Source organism: Ambystoma mexicanum, chromosome 12 (assembly GCF_040938575.1).
Source record: "Ambystoma mexicanum isolate Mex_15411 chromosome 12, UKY_AmexF1_1, whole genome shotgun sequence".
In the NCBI taxonomy this organism is placed as follows: domain Eukaryota; kingdom Metazoa; phylum Chordata; class Amphibia; order Caudata; family Ambystomatidae; genus Ambystoma; species Ambystoma mexicanum.
In genome coordinates, this window is record NC_090936.1 from 25286129 (window position 1) to 25303260 (window position 17132).

At 44.9% G+C, this 17132-nt stretch overlaps 1 protein-coding gene across 2 annotated transcripts in view; it reads right to left on the reverse strand.

The window, feature by feature from the left end:
- The window catches only part of GRM8 (glutamate metabotropic receptor 8), a 1803300-nt gene that overhangs the window by 778901 nt on the left and 1007267 nt on the right, over positions 1 to 17132 (reverse strand). For both annotated transcript variants that reach the window (XM_069627842.1, XM_069627841.1), the window contains exons 4-5: positions 4736 to 4871; positions 2661 to 2815 (exon numbers count right to left, since the gene is read on the reverse strand). In XM_069627842.1, coding sequence (XP_069483943.1) covers positions 2661 to 2815; positions 4736 to 4871 — 291 coding nt within the window. The remainder of the gene's footprint in view (positions 1 to 2660; positions 2816 to 4735; positions 4872 to 17132) is intronic.

Genomic DNA, 17132 nt, shown 5'->3' on the forward strand with positions numbered 1-17132 from the left:
CACTATTTTTAAAAATAAATAAGCATTTTGTTGTAATTCAATAATTTATTTTAAGTAGAAATTCCAGTAAGTGTACAGAAGCATTTGATCATGTGAGACGACTTCACATTACACAGCAGTTACGGGAAGGTCCTCTGTGTGGAAGGTGCTTCTTATCCCACCACTCTGACCATATCCCCTGAGCAGTAAATCCCCATTTGTGCCAGCATCGGCCTGATTTTAGGGCACTGGACAGGCGGGTGCACCACTCATCTGATCGCCCGGATTGTGGTAGGTGGTGAACCTTATGGAATACCATTGACCCATCCCAGCGGCGTGTGGCCTTTGGAGTGCAATGCGCTTCTTCCTGTTTTTATTGATTTAAATCTATAAATTGCTTTTGCCAGAGCAAATATTCGGAGGCGGATGAATAAGTCATCCATAGCTCCTGCCCCCAATCCAATACCACGCAGGTGAGAAGCATTAGTTAGACAACTGTGCCGCCCTTATCCCAGGCAGGTACACCAAGACAGAGACAATCTAAGATGAAGATAGTAAAATCGGTTCAGATGACGTCGTAACATCAAGAGGCACACGCACGAGACACGAAGTAGATATGCACACCACGTGAAGAACACGTACACCGGGTCAAATGTGCATTTATATATGAACAATATAAACACAGCAACCACAAGACATGAAGAACATAACAGAACCAATGTTTAAGCTGAATGCAACACAAACGACACATGAATATAGTTCTCTTATATAGAAATAAGAGTGTAATAGGGCAGCCATCTTCTTTAAAATTGGTGCCGCGGCATGCTTTTAAATAGATAAAAGCCTCAAGGCTTTCAGAAAACTCAAAAGGCTGAGTCTGCAGAAATACAGAGCTGTGCAGAGCTCGGGAAGTAGTTGGCAGTCAGTGCCAAGGCCAGAAGGAGATCGGATGCATGGAAACAGAGGATCAAAGGCAGGACGTAGCCCCAAATAATTCAAGCTTACAACAACACAGCCAACCATGCATAGCTGAAGGCAACGGCACAGTGAGCCAAAAGGACTCCATGGAGAATAACTCAAGAGTGTTTCCAGAATAACTCAAGAGTGTCCCCAAAGGCAACAGAAAGCAAAACACACACATTAATAATAGCTAAAATCTCAATATGTAGGAGGTAATGCCATCTCATAGACGTCCTCTAGCACGTGACTCACAATTAGAAGACACTGGCTATTTATTAGGTGCTAGCAGAAGATAGGACACCCTTGGTGCTCCCTAAAAGCACACGCAGACCCATGGTCAAGCACGTAGATTGCTGAGCTCATGGTCTAGGGAATGAGGGATGGACATTACTTGTCAGAATGTCCAAGCTTGATTAGCAAGAAGTCAGCCAATGGAATCCCCGAGTGTCATGCCACCCACCATGTAGTATGCTAGACAATTTGTTTTCTTAGAAGTGACGTATTTTTACTTGCATCACTGTTGAGGTGGTCTCAGGAGGAGCCATTAGATATTATTTACCCAATTAACTGTGTAACCCTTATATGATCCTTATGTAGCCCCATGCCATGTAGGTTTTGTACAATTGCGATGATGTATGCTGCAACGGATGATGCGTCAGAGCTAAAGTGTTGTTTTGTATACATTTGGTGAGAGAATCAAGATTGTGATGCATGTTTGCTGTCCCTGCTTTATTTGAATGATGATAAAGCTGAGCTTTGCCTTGCACTTTGCTCACTTCGTCATGGAGTTTGGCGTGGAGTGATTCCGGTACCTCTGGCATACCGGAAACTTCTGGGCCCTCTCAACACAAAAGTAACAAATACGCGGTTACAGGCTACAGAGTAAAGTAAACAGGCAAGATCGATGAGATTGAAGTGAGATAGATGAGAAGGATTGCAAGGATGGAGTGAGTGTGGAGAATAAGGAAGAGCATTCGATAGTGTGGGGGATTTGGTCGAGGAAAGCACGAGGAAGGAGTGGGCCGAGGCACCCAATGCTGTGTGCAGTGACTCCCTCTGACCACAAACAAGAGAGAAATAATAATGTGCATTGGTGTCAGAAGTGGGCTTAGCATAACACACGTACAGCATATGCATAGTTTGCATACATGAATTGCCCGTTTAACTTCACGGAGACAAAACCTGAGTGTTCTGAGCTACAAATTTAATATTCTTGCACATTGTGACAGTTTTATGTCCCTGTACCAAGAAACTGCTCTTGGCGGGATTAGAATCTTTTTCTTGTGCGCTGGTCAATTACGCGTGCATGCAGTAGTTATAATTTGCACACATGAGGACTACAACATTATATTTTTCCAATATGGCTAATGCAACATGAAAACCATCAAACCATAATAATCGTTAACCTGAAAAATGGAGGATTCTTTTAAAAGTGCTCTTTTATAGGGCATTTGCATTTCCTGAAAAAAAGAATATGCCTTTTTTGAAAGTTCAGCATGCTTCTACTGAGTGTGCTCCTATATAAGGAGGGGATACTAATAAAATATGTTTTATGAAAAGCAATGTAGGCTTGGATTCTGTATGGCATATTTGTAGGCATTTAAAGAGCTATAAAGCAAGTGTGTTGACAGTGGTGATTAGCCTATAATATGAATGTTTAGCAGAAAAAACCAAAATGGCCTCTCCTTTGGCCCTTAAAAGGTACACAGAGGTGCTCTTACCGTCTATGGAAGCTCTTTTTGGCAGGATTGTCACCGCTCCTTCTGCAATGTCTTCCTGTTGATAGACAGGTGCAATTTTGGACCCCCAACTGTCGGAGCCAATCCAGAGGAAATGGCCGGTTTGATTGGTTTTCCTGGCTGCCTCCAAGACGCGCCTGTTTGTTAAAGGGAAACAAGACATGTTATTGATTTGTTCCATGGAGCACGGACCGGATCTGGCATTACATTCTACCGGCTACCGATACAGGCACTTTGTCAATCATTCCGACAGCCGGGCCCGTCTGCCTGGGCTACGTCTCTGTTCATTTCCTCCCTCCGCTGCCCGTCTCCCCAGAATTCTGTCTCCCGCTCTCAATGGATTGATCTTTCCCATTCCCTGACTCTTGATCTATTCATCTGCGCCTCTCCGTTGGGCCCTCTCCGTGATTGCAAATAAAAAGGCACGTGGCCAGGCACGTAACCTGCACAGGGAGCACTGTGGTTTATCACATACTTTTTCCATGGATTGCTCAGTGGCAACGCACAGGTCTCAGAAGCAAGACCACGCTGAAAAAACACTGATTCGAATCCTGGATCCGTGCTTAAAATTGACCTTGCGTTTTAAGCACGTTATAAATACCTGCACTTGCATAATCCGAATGTATTTGGCCTAGTAGGACCGTTCCCCCCTCCACCACCCCCTTTCCTTGTTGCACCTTGAGACACACACGTGTATAGATGCATTACAAATGAACAATAAAATACAAATAAATACATTGGCGCCATTTTGGATTGCACTGAATTTTCGACCATCCAGAATTTAGGCTGGCTAAGCCTACAGTACAGGCACGTTTATGGTGCACACAGTTTCAGGGGTGTTTGAGTAAAGTGGCGCCTTTGCTTTAGAGTTTTGGGAAAAGGGCTCTGTTTTAATGTTCAAACAAAGTCCACATCACAGGCTTATCTCAGGGCTGGAGCGGGTGTCAACCAAACCTGGTTTTCTCCTTTTCTAAATATGTGGAAATAATGCAAACGCCCCCAGAATACGTTGAAAAGTCCCAATCCATGCTTTTGTCGATAATATGTCACATGTCAATAGTGCCTGGAAAGGGCTTTGCTCACTCTATAAAAAGGTTATGTTTGCACATGTTTCTCCTCATTGCTCATCTGGAGCAAAGTGTTATGCATGCTGGTGCATTACAAATGAAAATTAAATGAATGAGTCCCTGGGTTCTGTCTGGCTGTTTCCCAGCCAATGAGAAACTCAGGAAAGGGGTCCTTACTTTGTGTTTACAGCTCACATTTCCAGCCCACTGAACGAATGGATTCAGCCAATGCCACCATTTTGTTCGCCTGCACTCAGCCATCCTTTGCCCCCTCATCTTTGTGTTCTAGCTAGTCCCTGGCACTCTGCCACTGCCTGCCACCCAACTCTCCAACTTCCTTCCACATCCCTCAGACTTAGGTGCCTCATGTCACTGTGACAGATGCCACCCCATCATTGATGGGCACCATTGACAAGCAGAACAGACTAGGAGTTGTGCCCTACTCATTTAGCCTTGGTGGCCATTTTCTTTTGTAGTTTTTCTGTCAACTTGTGAAATGGCTGCCAGGCTCTTTGAGAACATAATAAATAAAGCCTATTGGCTCCTTGGCAAACATGTTGGTGGTCTAATATTTATTTATTTTATGTATTCATTCATTTATAGGAGCGCATGTAACCCATGGGCGTCTAGGCCCTAGTTACAAGAGAAAAGACATATATGCAAGGTACTGGAAGAGTCAAAGCCAGGTAATGACTGTCATTTGCTATAAAGCCCTCAGTGGGGGAGCTTTAACACCCAGTAATGTTGCTGGGACCCATGTTAATGCGATGAAAAGTGTGAACCAAATCCTACTTGCCCCTCCCAAAAATAAAACAGCACCATTTTGTCTAAATTGTTTTTGTGATCAGGCTTTATGACTATGTTCACAGAAACAGTGCCCCTATAAGCGAAACCTGGTAGTGAAGGAATCTCAAGTCTCTCTTTCTAGCGCAATTAATTATGCAGCATTATTCAAGTTGAGGCAGCAAAGAAATAGAAAAAAGACTATACCTGATGTCATCTTCATTTGCAAATATGATTACAGCACGAGCGCTGGGGGTTTCCAGTAAGCGGCCAACAATTTTATCAAATTCTCCTAGTCGGGGCTCACGGGGTATTTTCAACGACTGCGCAATGCAAACGCCACCTGCCAAAGGAAATATGCAATTTTGAGGAAAAGCGTAGCATATGTTGGTGATACAAAAATTCCATATTTTAAATGCATTCATTTAATAATAACAAAACTAGGGTTTCCTTACCATAATCAGAAATAATAGAAAATTAATGATAACCCACACTGAAAATGAAGCAGTGAACCTAAGCGGCCTAATTCACTCATTTGGAAGTGAAAGTAATGTAAAATATAAAAATGAAGACATTTAAAATGAAGAAATTCAGAATAACTAAATATTGTGTTTTATATTCGAAAGTAATGTTGCCTCAAGTGGTCTTATGATAGCACCAATCGGCCATTTTTGTCGGCCGCCGTGGGTTTAATTAGAGCGAAGCAGCAGTCCCGGGAGGATATCTCAGGGGCAAGGTGCACGCCTTGGAAGCAAGAGGATAGGAAGCAAAACCGGTTCGATCCCTGGGTCCGCGCTTAGAAACCTCTCGGTATTAAGCGCGTTATAAATAACCTATCATTTGAAACCTTGGTGTAGATGGGTGCAGGTTTGCAGTAACCGTTCTGCCTCTATGGGTTGGGCAGAGTTTCCTGTGAGTGTGTTGGCCGAAGGGGAGAGGCCAAGATCTCCATAGACTAATGCTTGGGATCTGGTTAACCACTGTTTTTGGGGGGCGAGATGAAAGCAAATTCTCTGCAAAAGTATCTGTTTCTGTTCCAATGTTTTCTTAATGTCTTTTTGTATTAGCAGTATCAGGGTAACCCCTACATGCCAGCCCTAGCTAAACTCATCGCACCATTAATTGCACTTAACCCTTCCCAGCCTTGAGCGTACACTTTTAAAATGGGAGCATTCACCAAAAGAAGTGCAATCCCAAGCAAATACAGGGTTTCTTTTCTCAGTTTTTCAATCAATTGTAGACATTTTGTATTCAATGCTCAATTTGGGATATTGTAACTTTCTTCATTTTTCAGTAAAAGTTATCTGTACTGCTTCATATTCCGCTGTCTTCATTTTTAGTGGGTACCCAGTGAATACTGTTTGATTTCCACGCTGATGCCATCCCAAAAATGAATAACCGGACTCCTAATCAAGCACCGATTTTAACCAAATTCGAACATTGGATAGTTCTATGCGTTACCCCGGCAATGCATGAGAAAGCCATCCAAACCGGTTTCTCTTAGAATTTTGGGAACTGTAGTTTTATCTTTCCCAATTTCAATGTAGTTCCCATGAGCTCTGATTATTGCAATGGTCCTATATCACATTCCATATATTTCTGAAATTTTAATTCTTAAGCAAATCACGCCCAGGACAATTCCCTCAAACACACACTCCCATTCCATGCCTCTCCCATAGCCTCTGTTATAACACTCCTCTTATACACTCTGTAAGAGTTCAGAAGTACGAGTCTTTACACAAGGGTGGCATGGTGATTGGCAAATACTTTTATTGTGGTATAAAGGCAAAGAAAAGAGAGCCTATCTAGCCCGATTTCTGAGAGGGGTTTGTCTGCCTCAACTAAAAGTACTACAGAATGTGTCAGGATGTCTAAAGTAAAGAGTCCACCGTCCTCTGTAAGAAAATAACGATTTCCTTTCCTTACACTATGAATGAAACTAAATAACTGGGGCTGTTTCAATAGTTCCAGACTGACACTGGGTTTTGAGGGAACGCCTCCCTTCCCCACGTTACAGTCTCATTCTGAAGCATCATAAAGGTCCAGCTTCACCAGGTTCTTAAGGTCTAGTTCATAAGGAATTGCCCTTTCTGATAATAGTTGTTTTCACTATGGCATCCTTGGGATGTGTCTGTCTTCGGTCTCCCTAACCAAAGGGGTGACTCCCTCCCTTCTGGTCCCAGTTCATGATGCCAGGGGGATGTCTCCCACCCGCTAACCTTTCTCAGGTTTTGGTAACTCATGTCTGTGTGGGGGGGGGGGGTGACTCCCTACCCCTGCCCTGCTCAGGCTTCTCCAACAGTTCCACACTAGTGGGGTAATGTCTCCCTTCCCCTGCCCCTCCTCAGGCTTCTCAGAAAGCTCATCAAATGATGGGGGAATGTCTCCCTTCCTCTGGCCCTCCTCGGGCTTCTCAAAAAGCTCAACAAACGATGGGGGAATGTCTCCCTCCACCTGGCTCTTCCCAGGCTTCTCATAAAGCTCAACAAATGATGGAGGAATGTCTCCCTCCCCTTGGCCCTCCTCAGGCTTCTCAGGAAGCTCATCACATGATGGGGGAATGTCTCCCTCCCCCTGGCCCTCCTCTGGCTTCTCAGAAAGTTCAACAAATGATGGGGAAATGTCTTCCTTTCCTCCCTGGCCCTCCTCAGGCTTCTCAGTAAGTTCAACAAATGATGGGGGAATGTCTCCCTTCCCCTGGCCCTAACTCAGGCTTCTCAAAAAGCTCATCAAATGATGGGGGAATGTCTTCCTTTCCCTGGCCCTCCTCAGGCTTCTCAGTAAGTTCAACAAATGATGGGGGAATGTCTCCGTTCTCCTGGGCCTCCTCGCGCTTCTCAAAAAGCTCATCAAATGATGGGGGAATGTGTCCCTCCCCTTGGCCCTCCTCAGGCTTCTCAGAAAGTTCAACAAATGATGGGGGGATGTCTCCCTTCCCTGGCCCTCCTCAGGCTTCTCAGAAAGCTCATCAAACGATGGGGGAATGTCTCCCTCTGCCTGGTCCTTCCCAGGCTTTCCTTTCTTGTGGACAGCCCTGGTGCATTACCCTGCCAGGGACTGTCTATCTGCTCCACAGATGTGGCTCCCAGATCCTTATTTCTGTACTCTTTTGGCATGTAGTATTTGGGAAACTTCTTTCCCAAGTACTGCCACAAGGAAGAAGGCTTAGGAGGCTGCTTGTTACGTGCTGAGGGTCCAAGACCCTTTCTTCGCTAGTTTCCTGCCCCAACTCTTCTCGGCCACCCAGAGCTTCACAGGGTGCTTAACGGCACTCTCCGGTTGTCTGTGGGTCTCTCCGACCTCCCGCTCTGACTTCTTCTGACTTCTACAGGGGCTGCGGTGCCTATGACGTGTTCCCCTGTCCTCAGGCTGCGCATCTCACTTTGAGCACAAGCTCCAGCATCCTGGACCGGCTGGCTTCCCGGGGCTTCTGCTCATCTGCCGCTCCGTCCATGGCAGACCTTTCTGAGATGCAGGCAAGCGTCTCAGTTCGTGCTCTCCTGGCCTCCCTTGTCCTCTCGCCTTTGAATCTTCCAGTTTCCACAGGGGGGCTTCTCCGAAAAAGAAGTCCTTCTTCCCTTCTTGTTCATCCCAGTTTCTGAGTGTGCCTTCTCCAAGTCAACCATACTCTTCCTCGTCTCGAGGGAGTGATACCGTCTACCCTTACATAGGCATATAGAAGTGTGTGGTGTGGTGGAGACTGGATAGGGTTAGTGGGCGAGATAGGGGTTACTGTCTGGTGGACATATTGTGTTCTCCTTGGATAGTCTTTCCTGGTCCCAGGGGGAGATCCCGCCCCATGTCATCCTCCCTTGAGTACCACCCCCAGGGGGACTATCAAGGTAGCAGCCTCATTAGATGGGGCTCCACCCAGGGAAGCAGGAATGATATCCTTGTGCGAGTCCCGCCTCAAAGAGCTCGAGCACTTACAAACCACCACACCAGAGCCACAGGCGCTAGTGTCGTTAAAGGAAGAGCTAGACAAGTTCAGAGCGGCTGCAGACCGCAAACTAAAATTCCTATCACATGGCCACCGCATCTGTCAATACGGAGAGGGGCAGAAACTGGGAGCCCTCCTTGCGAGGCTGATAGCAGCAGATCGAAAGCCCACACAAATTGAGCAAATTCGGAACCCCCAGAGCACCCTAGTGCACACTGACAAGGAAATAGCAGAAGTATTCCGCACCTACTATCAAAAGCTATATAAAACTAACTTCACCACCACCCAGGAGGAACTGGCACGCTACCTAGCTGATATAGAACTGTACTGGGTGGAAGCCATGCTATGGGAACCCCTAAATGCACCCATCACTTCAGAGGAGATCCTCCAGGCCATCAAGGACCTACCAAGCACAAATGCGCCGGGCATCGACGGGCTAATAGGCGAGTTCTACAAAGCCTTTGCACCCATCCTCGCCCCACTACTGCTACAAGTCTTCGAGTAGGCACTAGAGGCCGGGTCATTGCCTCCGACCCTCCGAGAGGCAAACATTATACTATTGCACAAAGCCAACAAACCCCCAGAAGAATGTGGCTTGTACAGACCAATATCACTGATTAATCTGGACAGTAAAATACTTGTCAAAATACTGGCCTCCAGACTCTTCCCTCTGGTGCCAGCGCTGGTACTAGCAGACCAAGCCAGATTTGTACCAGGCCGGAACACAACATTTGGTATCAGGCGCATGTTCGGAGTCATGGAGGCTCTAGACCCCTCCCACCAAGCAGCGGCGGTCCTCCTCGACGCCGAGAAGGCTTTCAACTCCATCGAATGGCCCTTTCTCTTTGAGATCCTTCAAAGTATAGGCCTGGGAAAGAGATTTCTCCAACTAACAGCACTATTGTAGAACCAGCCCCGCTCACACATCATCCTGGGGAAAATCAGATCGACGGCGATAGATCTTCAGCGGGGAACAAGACAAGGGTGCCCAGTGTCCGCCTTGCTCTTCGCTCTGGTGATGGAACCCCTCGCCTCAGACCTTCGAGCCAGACACATACACAGAGGCCTGACCTTTGGCCCCCACAAATTAATAATCTCCCTCTATGCAGATGACATCGCCCTATACATACGTGACCCGACATATCCAGTAATACGGGACATAATAAAATTCGGCAATTTCTCCGGCTTAAAGATCAACCACAGCAAGTCAATTATATTCCCGCTCACCCCAGAGACCCAAGAATTCCAAGATGACTTTGGATTTAAATGGGAACACTCAAATGTTCGCTATCTAGGTATCCAAATGGCTAGAGACCACCACACCCTCTTCCAGGATAATTATGGCAAAGTAATCCAAACACTACAGGGGAAAATAGAGAGATGGAAAACACTCCCACTCACTCTATGGGGCCGGGTGTCGATAGTAAAAATGGTAATACTCCCCAAGCTCCTCTATCTCTTTGTAAATCTCCCCCTGCTGGTACCCCAAAAAGATCTCCGCCACCTGAAGAGTATAATCCTGGAACTTCTCTCAGGGGGCAAACCAGCCAGAATCGCTTATAACTCACTAATCCAGCCAGTTAAAAAAGGTGGAATGGCACTCACAGACGTAGAACACTATTACTGGGCTGCTCAAGCCCAATTCCTGGGTCACTGGTACGCCACGCACTTCGTTCGTCCCCATGTCCAACTAGAGCGAGCTCTCGCATCCCCTAATCTGCTCAGAGCAGCCATCTTTGGCGTGACACACACACCTCATAACACCATAAACACGGTCCTGTCCACCATAGCAATATGGAAAAAAATTGCATTGAAATGTAACGTTTGGACTAGGTTTTCCCCCCTACTTCCGATAAAATTCATTCCTGGTATCCCCCTGACCACGGAGAGAGTCTACTTGAATTGGGTCGACAAGCTCAAACTGAAAACCATGGGCGATCTTTTTATCGATGGGAACTTCCTCACTCACAAACAGGCCAAAACCTGCGGAACCTCCACCGCCCTAGACACGTTTATCTACTTCCGACTTAGAGGCTTCCTACAAGCCAGATTACCCTCGTTCCCTCAACAACCCGCAACCTGGCAACTGCTACACGGGGTCATCCAGTCGCAATGGGAGGGCAAACTGGTTTCGATGCTATACAAATCGCTACTGATGGAGACAGCCCCGAATCCGACAACACCTAAAGCGGATGGGAAAGGGCCCTCCAGATCTCAATCCCAGATGAAGAATGGGAATACATTCTAGCACAAACCCAGAAAGTATCACTAAATACAAGATACAAATTAATACACTTAAAAATTCATTCACCAAGCATACCCCACCCCTGCTAGAATCCACCACTATCACCCCTCGACACCTTCATTATACGGTCGCTGTAATACGCCATCGGCGGACTTCCTCCACCTCGCATGGTTCTGCCCATCAATACAACAATTCTGGGAAATGATACTGGAAAAGACAGTCGCAATGGTAGGCATGCCCATAGAACCTGACCCCAAGATCACACTCCTGGGTCTCACCAAACACTTTCCCATCTTAACACGCAAACTAGGAGGACTGCTACTACTACTGGCACGCAGGAGCATTGCAATGTCATGGGGAAAAGGACCCACACCAACTGTACAGCATTGGCTTTAAGACATAGCATATTGTCAGGACACAGAATCAAACTTCATCAAATTATTACCCTTGCACGCTTGACCACCCGACATATGGCGCCCATATATTGCCTATTTGTTATCTACAGGAAACAGCGACTCCTCAAGAGACACATCCCCGGAACCCCAACAGAATCACGCCGGCACACATCCCAGCCTGAGTTCAGCAAACAATTGACAATCGCCACCAACACAACAAGAGGGTGCCCTGGAGGGGGTCGGGGCGGGGGAGGGAGGGATGGGATATGAAGCACACACTACTTCCATATTTGATGTTATGTTGTAATTTCGTTTGTTTACTGTACAAATACCAAAAATATAGGTTTAAAAAAAAAACTAAAAAAAAAAGGAATGATTTTCTGGGATTCATTACAATTCCTTGACCTTTATCTCCTTTTATGGTCCCCCAAGGCTCACAAAATGGGTGGTCCGTTTGACCGCATCATCATTTCATCACTTGCACTGTTACACCTGCCAGGCTTAACCTCTGGAACATACCTATCACACCTGTAGCCCATCAAAATTTCACATCTCTGCCCTGGTCCTCATCAGGTTACACTACCCCTACAGCCTTCTCAGTAGATTACGCATTTGCTACCCTCAATGACATCCGTTACTTTTCTAGCCAGACCCTTGACAGCCACGCACAATCCTTGACCACCTCTGTAACACATCTTCAATAGGGGGAAGGGGACCAGCCTTAATTAATCACTCCATATTCAAATTATTTGTTTCTTGTGTTAGAACCTTCACATGGTCCATCAGCCACCCATTCTGGATGAATTTATTTCCTTTTACTCAACAACAGCCCTCCACTCACTCTACGCTCCAAGCCCTCCTCAACCTAACCATCCTAAATCCACTCAGCCATACCCTCCATTGCTCCTCTGACCTCCTGGCTCCACATCACTGCCACCCCTTAACACGAGGAACATGCCAACAGTTACTGGTTTTAAGGTTTACATGGTGGCGTTCCACACGGATCAGCACCATCTTTAACTCAGGCGTGCACAGAGCTTTCACAGCATTCGTTTTGTGGACCCTTTTCTCTGTTGCAGCTGCAAGTGATGTATTGTTGTTTACATGAGGTGGTCACGGAGCCTGCCAGCAGTTGAGCGGTTGGTGTCTGACCCACTCTGGATTACGCTGGATGCAGCATTTTACGACGAAGCAGGTGGGTGTCCGCTCTCACTGTGGCTTTCACAAGAGTGTATTTTGCTCCGTTTCCCACTGCACCCATACACGTGCATGCTTATTTTTGAGTGATACGCAAGGACCGTTGACCTACCTGAAATTGACATCAGTGAAACGTGAGGCATCATGCAATCCTCTAGGGCCAGGCGCTGTCTTTATTTGAGAGAGAAGCCGAACACAGGGGAAATACGTTCAATGGGACTGAACGTAGTGGAAATTAGTTGCAACACAGAGATTTCTCTTTTGAGAAAATTGGAAGAGTGTATGAAAAAGGGAATCTCAAAATGGTGGGAAGAACATTCACTACAGAAACTATCTGGATGTAGGGCATATCCCTAGAGGACTACGAATTTTGTCAATGCCCTCATTTGAAGATCAGGATCCTGAGATGTTAAAGGAGTGTATGATATAATATATAATTGGTTATTTATAATGTGCTTAACACCAAAGAGCTTTCTAAGCGCGGACCCGGGATTCGAACCTGTGTTGCTCAGCATCATGTTAGCAGGTTGCCACTGAGCTTTACTACCATTGACAAGCCACTAACCAATGTTCGGTGTTATTATTGGCATTATTAGTCAAATATGGCAAAAAAGATAGGACCGCTGTATTCAAACAAATTGAGGGTATGGAGCTACAATTAAAGGATATTACGACGACAGTAGAAGGTAATACATTGAGAGAAGATACTCATCCAGGATTGGTTGCTTTTGAGGATGAAATTAAACTATGGAAATAGTGCAAGTTTAACCATGACACGCAGGACTATGAAACTGGCAGAATTTTCACTTTTTCAAAAAAGGTTTGATACTTAAAGGAAATCAGTTCCAGTCATAAGTGTGGCAGCTGAAACTAGTGTAGGACTCTAGTTTAGGTTCAGCCTCTTCAGAGTCAAATGGTTTGAGCACTGAGAGCGAACATCCGCTTGATCCACTTACATTTTGGGAGGAAATGTGGCTTCTTATCCAGGATGGCAAAACGCAAAAGCAGTGAAGAGGTCGCGAAAGGGGATGAGGTTGCAATGCGGCCGTACAAAGAAAACCTGCAGGGTTAAACGAAGCAAGAAAAAGACCATTGACCCCACAGGCCATATCAACACGCTTTGGCGGCCAAGGCAAGAAGTAATATCTACCCAAAATGTGCAAGTTATAAATCTATCGTCACATCAGCGAACCCACCAAGAATCACATTTATTGAAGTTGGGCTTCAATTTTTGTCCATCCTCAAATTTCGATTGTGTACGAACCAGACTCGATTGACCAATTTATGCAGAAAATTAAACTTAAAAACATCTTTGCAGTAAATCCTAAAAAGGGTACTTCATCCACAAGGGGGTAATGACCTCATGATCTCGGATTTGCCAATGTTGAATACTTCGGGTTGCTTGTCAGTGATGAGGAGAATGTTATTCTCTCCGAGCATATTATTGATCCAGATGGGGCTGTGTCCTTATGACTTAAGAGTAAATCAAGGTTCAATTCCGCCCATGTTGTCAGGAGGCTACTTGGAGGCCTTTCAGGATTTGGTAATTGATGACTTTCGTAAGCTTAAAGTTAACAATCTTAAGGCGAATAGTTATAATTTGACTCCTCAACAGCAACGGTCTATACCGTCTCTAGACTATCTAGCAGAATTTGTCATAAAACCCTCAGACAAAGGGGGAAATTGTTATCCCCAATCGTAGTGATTATGTTGCATAGGCCTATCGTCAACTCAGAGATGTCTCTTGCTATTGTAAGCTGAAAGCCAATCCTTATACTCACAAACAATGTCAGCTTGATTCACTCCTTACTAAATGGAATGAGAAAGGTATTTTTGAATTAATTGTATGTTTTTGTCACCCACTTCTCCTGTTATAGCCGCCATTTATTTTTTATCCGGAATACACAAGTTCACCATTAGGCCTCCACACAGACCCATTGTCACTATCAGAGTCACTGATGGAAAATGTGTCCAAGTTTACAGACAAGACACTTATTTCTTTTGTGTCTCGTTTGCCTTCATTCTTGCGGGACAATAAAGATTTTTTGAAACATGTAAAAGATGATTTGTTTATAATTTGTAAGGGGGATGAGTCAAGATGGTTAAAATTTGTCAAACATCTGAATCAAATCAGTATTGATTTATGTTTTACGGAGACACATTCTGACTCTGAAATTGTGTTTTTGGATATCAGTGTCTGATTTGACTATCAAAGGTTGAAGACCACTCTTTATAGAAAACCCACTAGTTCCAATAGTCGACCCCATACCACCAGTAGCCACCCTGAGAGTTGCAAAAAAAAGGAATCCCTTATTGGGGAATTTGTCAGGTATCGTCATAATTGTTCAGATATTTTGAATTTTTGTGATGAATGTTCAACACCAGCTTATAATTTTCAAGCACAGGGGAATTCCTGTGGAGTTATCGAGAGTGCCTATGTGAAAGCTAGATGTCTCAATCGAGATGGTCTGCTGATTGATCATTTATCTGCGCAGTCTGTCCCGAAGGAGGCGGTTTGATTGATGCTCACCTTTAGAAATACCCCCCAACAGATTAGACACATCATTCAAAGGCATTGGCATATTCTGCATAAGAGTGAAGATCTCTCACCAATCTTGCCAAGTAGTCCCAGTCTTACTTTCAGGAAATCACCTTCAATCGTGGATAAACTGGTGTCTACTATCTTACCCTCTGCTAACACCAGCAGGCCGCAAGTAAGTGGTTGTTGAATCAAGCTAAGGGCTTTCATAAGTGTAAGAAATGCATGGTGTGTATTAATGCCGTGCTTTCTCACAGATATCTTCATCCAGTTCTGGGGTTTATGCATACTCTTCAGCACTTCATTACGTGTAATACTACGCACATGCTTTATGTTTTGAGTTGCCTGTGTAAAAAATGCTATGTTTGTAGTATGACATGTAAACTGAAAATACGAATACTGCAACACCTGCATGCCGTCAGAACTGTGGACCATTCATATCCTACTCCTTTGAGCAACAGGTGAGTCATTTTGATGAGTTCTCCTTTCTTGAGATTGGACAGGTACCTGTGCATCCTTGAGGAGGTGTCAGAAAAAGTAGACTGCGTCAATTGGAAACTAAAATGATTTTGAACTTCGGACACTATGGTACCGAAAGGCCATAACATAGATGAGGAGCTGTACACTTTTATTGGAGCATAGAAACCGCGAGTTGATGCAGTTCTGCTTCCTGTCTATTTTAATATCTTGCTCTCAGTTATACGTCTGTTTTGCTTATGTGGGGATTTGTGTCATTGCATTGCGGTGTTGTGATAGGGGATGTAGAACAGGCGAGGTCTTATACACACTGATATAATGTTGTGCTGTACTTTGGCCGCCGCTTCATGCCATGTGGGCCTATATCATGGATGTTTTGATCCTTAATGGGAGTGGGGTGGGTTCGATTTCTCAGTGACATCCCTCCTTTTTGCTGAAGGATGTGTTCTGGTGCCAGCACTATGCACTTTACTAGGAGTGGGGCCCATTGATGGTGTCATCCTGGCATTGTCTACAGTTTTCAATGTGTATTAGGTATATTTGATAGTGGCATTGTATGCTGAAGGTCTGCATATAGGGTGCATTTGCACTTTAATATCATTCATGCACAGGACATGTTTAACTGCAGTATTTGCACTCTAACATTAATCATGCACTTTGCATGGATCTGCGTTGCATTTGCACATTGTAATATACACTAAGCCTTTTGCACATATATGCTAGAGCAGAGTAACTGGTACATCGCTTGTACACCATGCGCTTTAATTGGAATCCATCTCACCTTTCAACACTTGGATGGTGGATTCTGCATTTTTTGCATTTTTTTTATGATTGCGATGCCAGTGTGCTGCATTTGTATTCTGTGTTGTAGATCTGCATAGCGGATGCATTTGCACTTTAATATCATTCATGCATTCGGCATGTTTATCTGCAGCCTTTGCACTTTAACATTGATCCTGCACTTTGCATGGATATGGGTTGCATTTACACATTGTAATACATGCTAAGCACTTTGCACGTATAGGATTGAGCAGAGTAACTGTCACATCACTTATGCACTATGCGCTTTAATTGGAATCCGTTTTACCCGCTGATAACTTAGAGGACGGATTCTGCATTTCTGCCCCTTTTTTATGGTTGCGATGACAAGATGCTGCATTTGCACTGTAACACTGACCATGCATTTTGCCTGTGCATGTGTTGCATTTGCTCATCGAGTTTTTCAATCTGCACACTGCACTTTCAGGATGTTAAACATATGATGCGAGGACGTCTCACCAAGGAGCCTTTCAGTTAGTTTGGTGTTTAATTGGCACGCTTTAAAGCTAGACCAGATCTATGATATCTTCACTGGTCAATCAGTGTTTATATAAAGCATTGTAATAGCCACCAGAGCCTTGTGAAATTCACGCGCCAATGCAGTGGCGCTGTTGTTGCCCTAGATGCTATAATGTTTTTTAATATGCTCGTCCTTTTTGCATAGACTTACATAACAGCCTGGCAGTTAAGGGTACGGTGCACAGCGTGAGACCCAACGGCTGCCTTCTTTTGATAAGGTCTATGTAGTTGCTGCCTGCATTCATTGTTTTCTGTTATTTGCTCTGTACTCTAGTCCCTTTTTTGTGTTTATTATTGAATTATACAACGGCCGTCATACACATTTGGGGTAAGTGTGCGTGGTTGTATTAGCCACGTTGCTTTCCCCTTTCATGAACTGGGGCTAAAGGTATTTGAGAATAGGTGCTGGGTCTGGAACCACGAGTCCCGCCCCAGCCCAAGATGGACGCTGGTTCCACTGCTAGTTACATCGC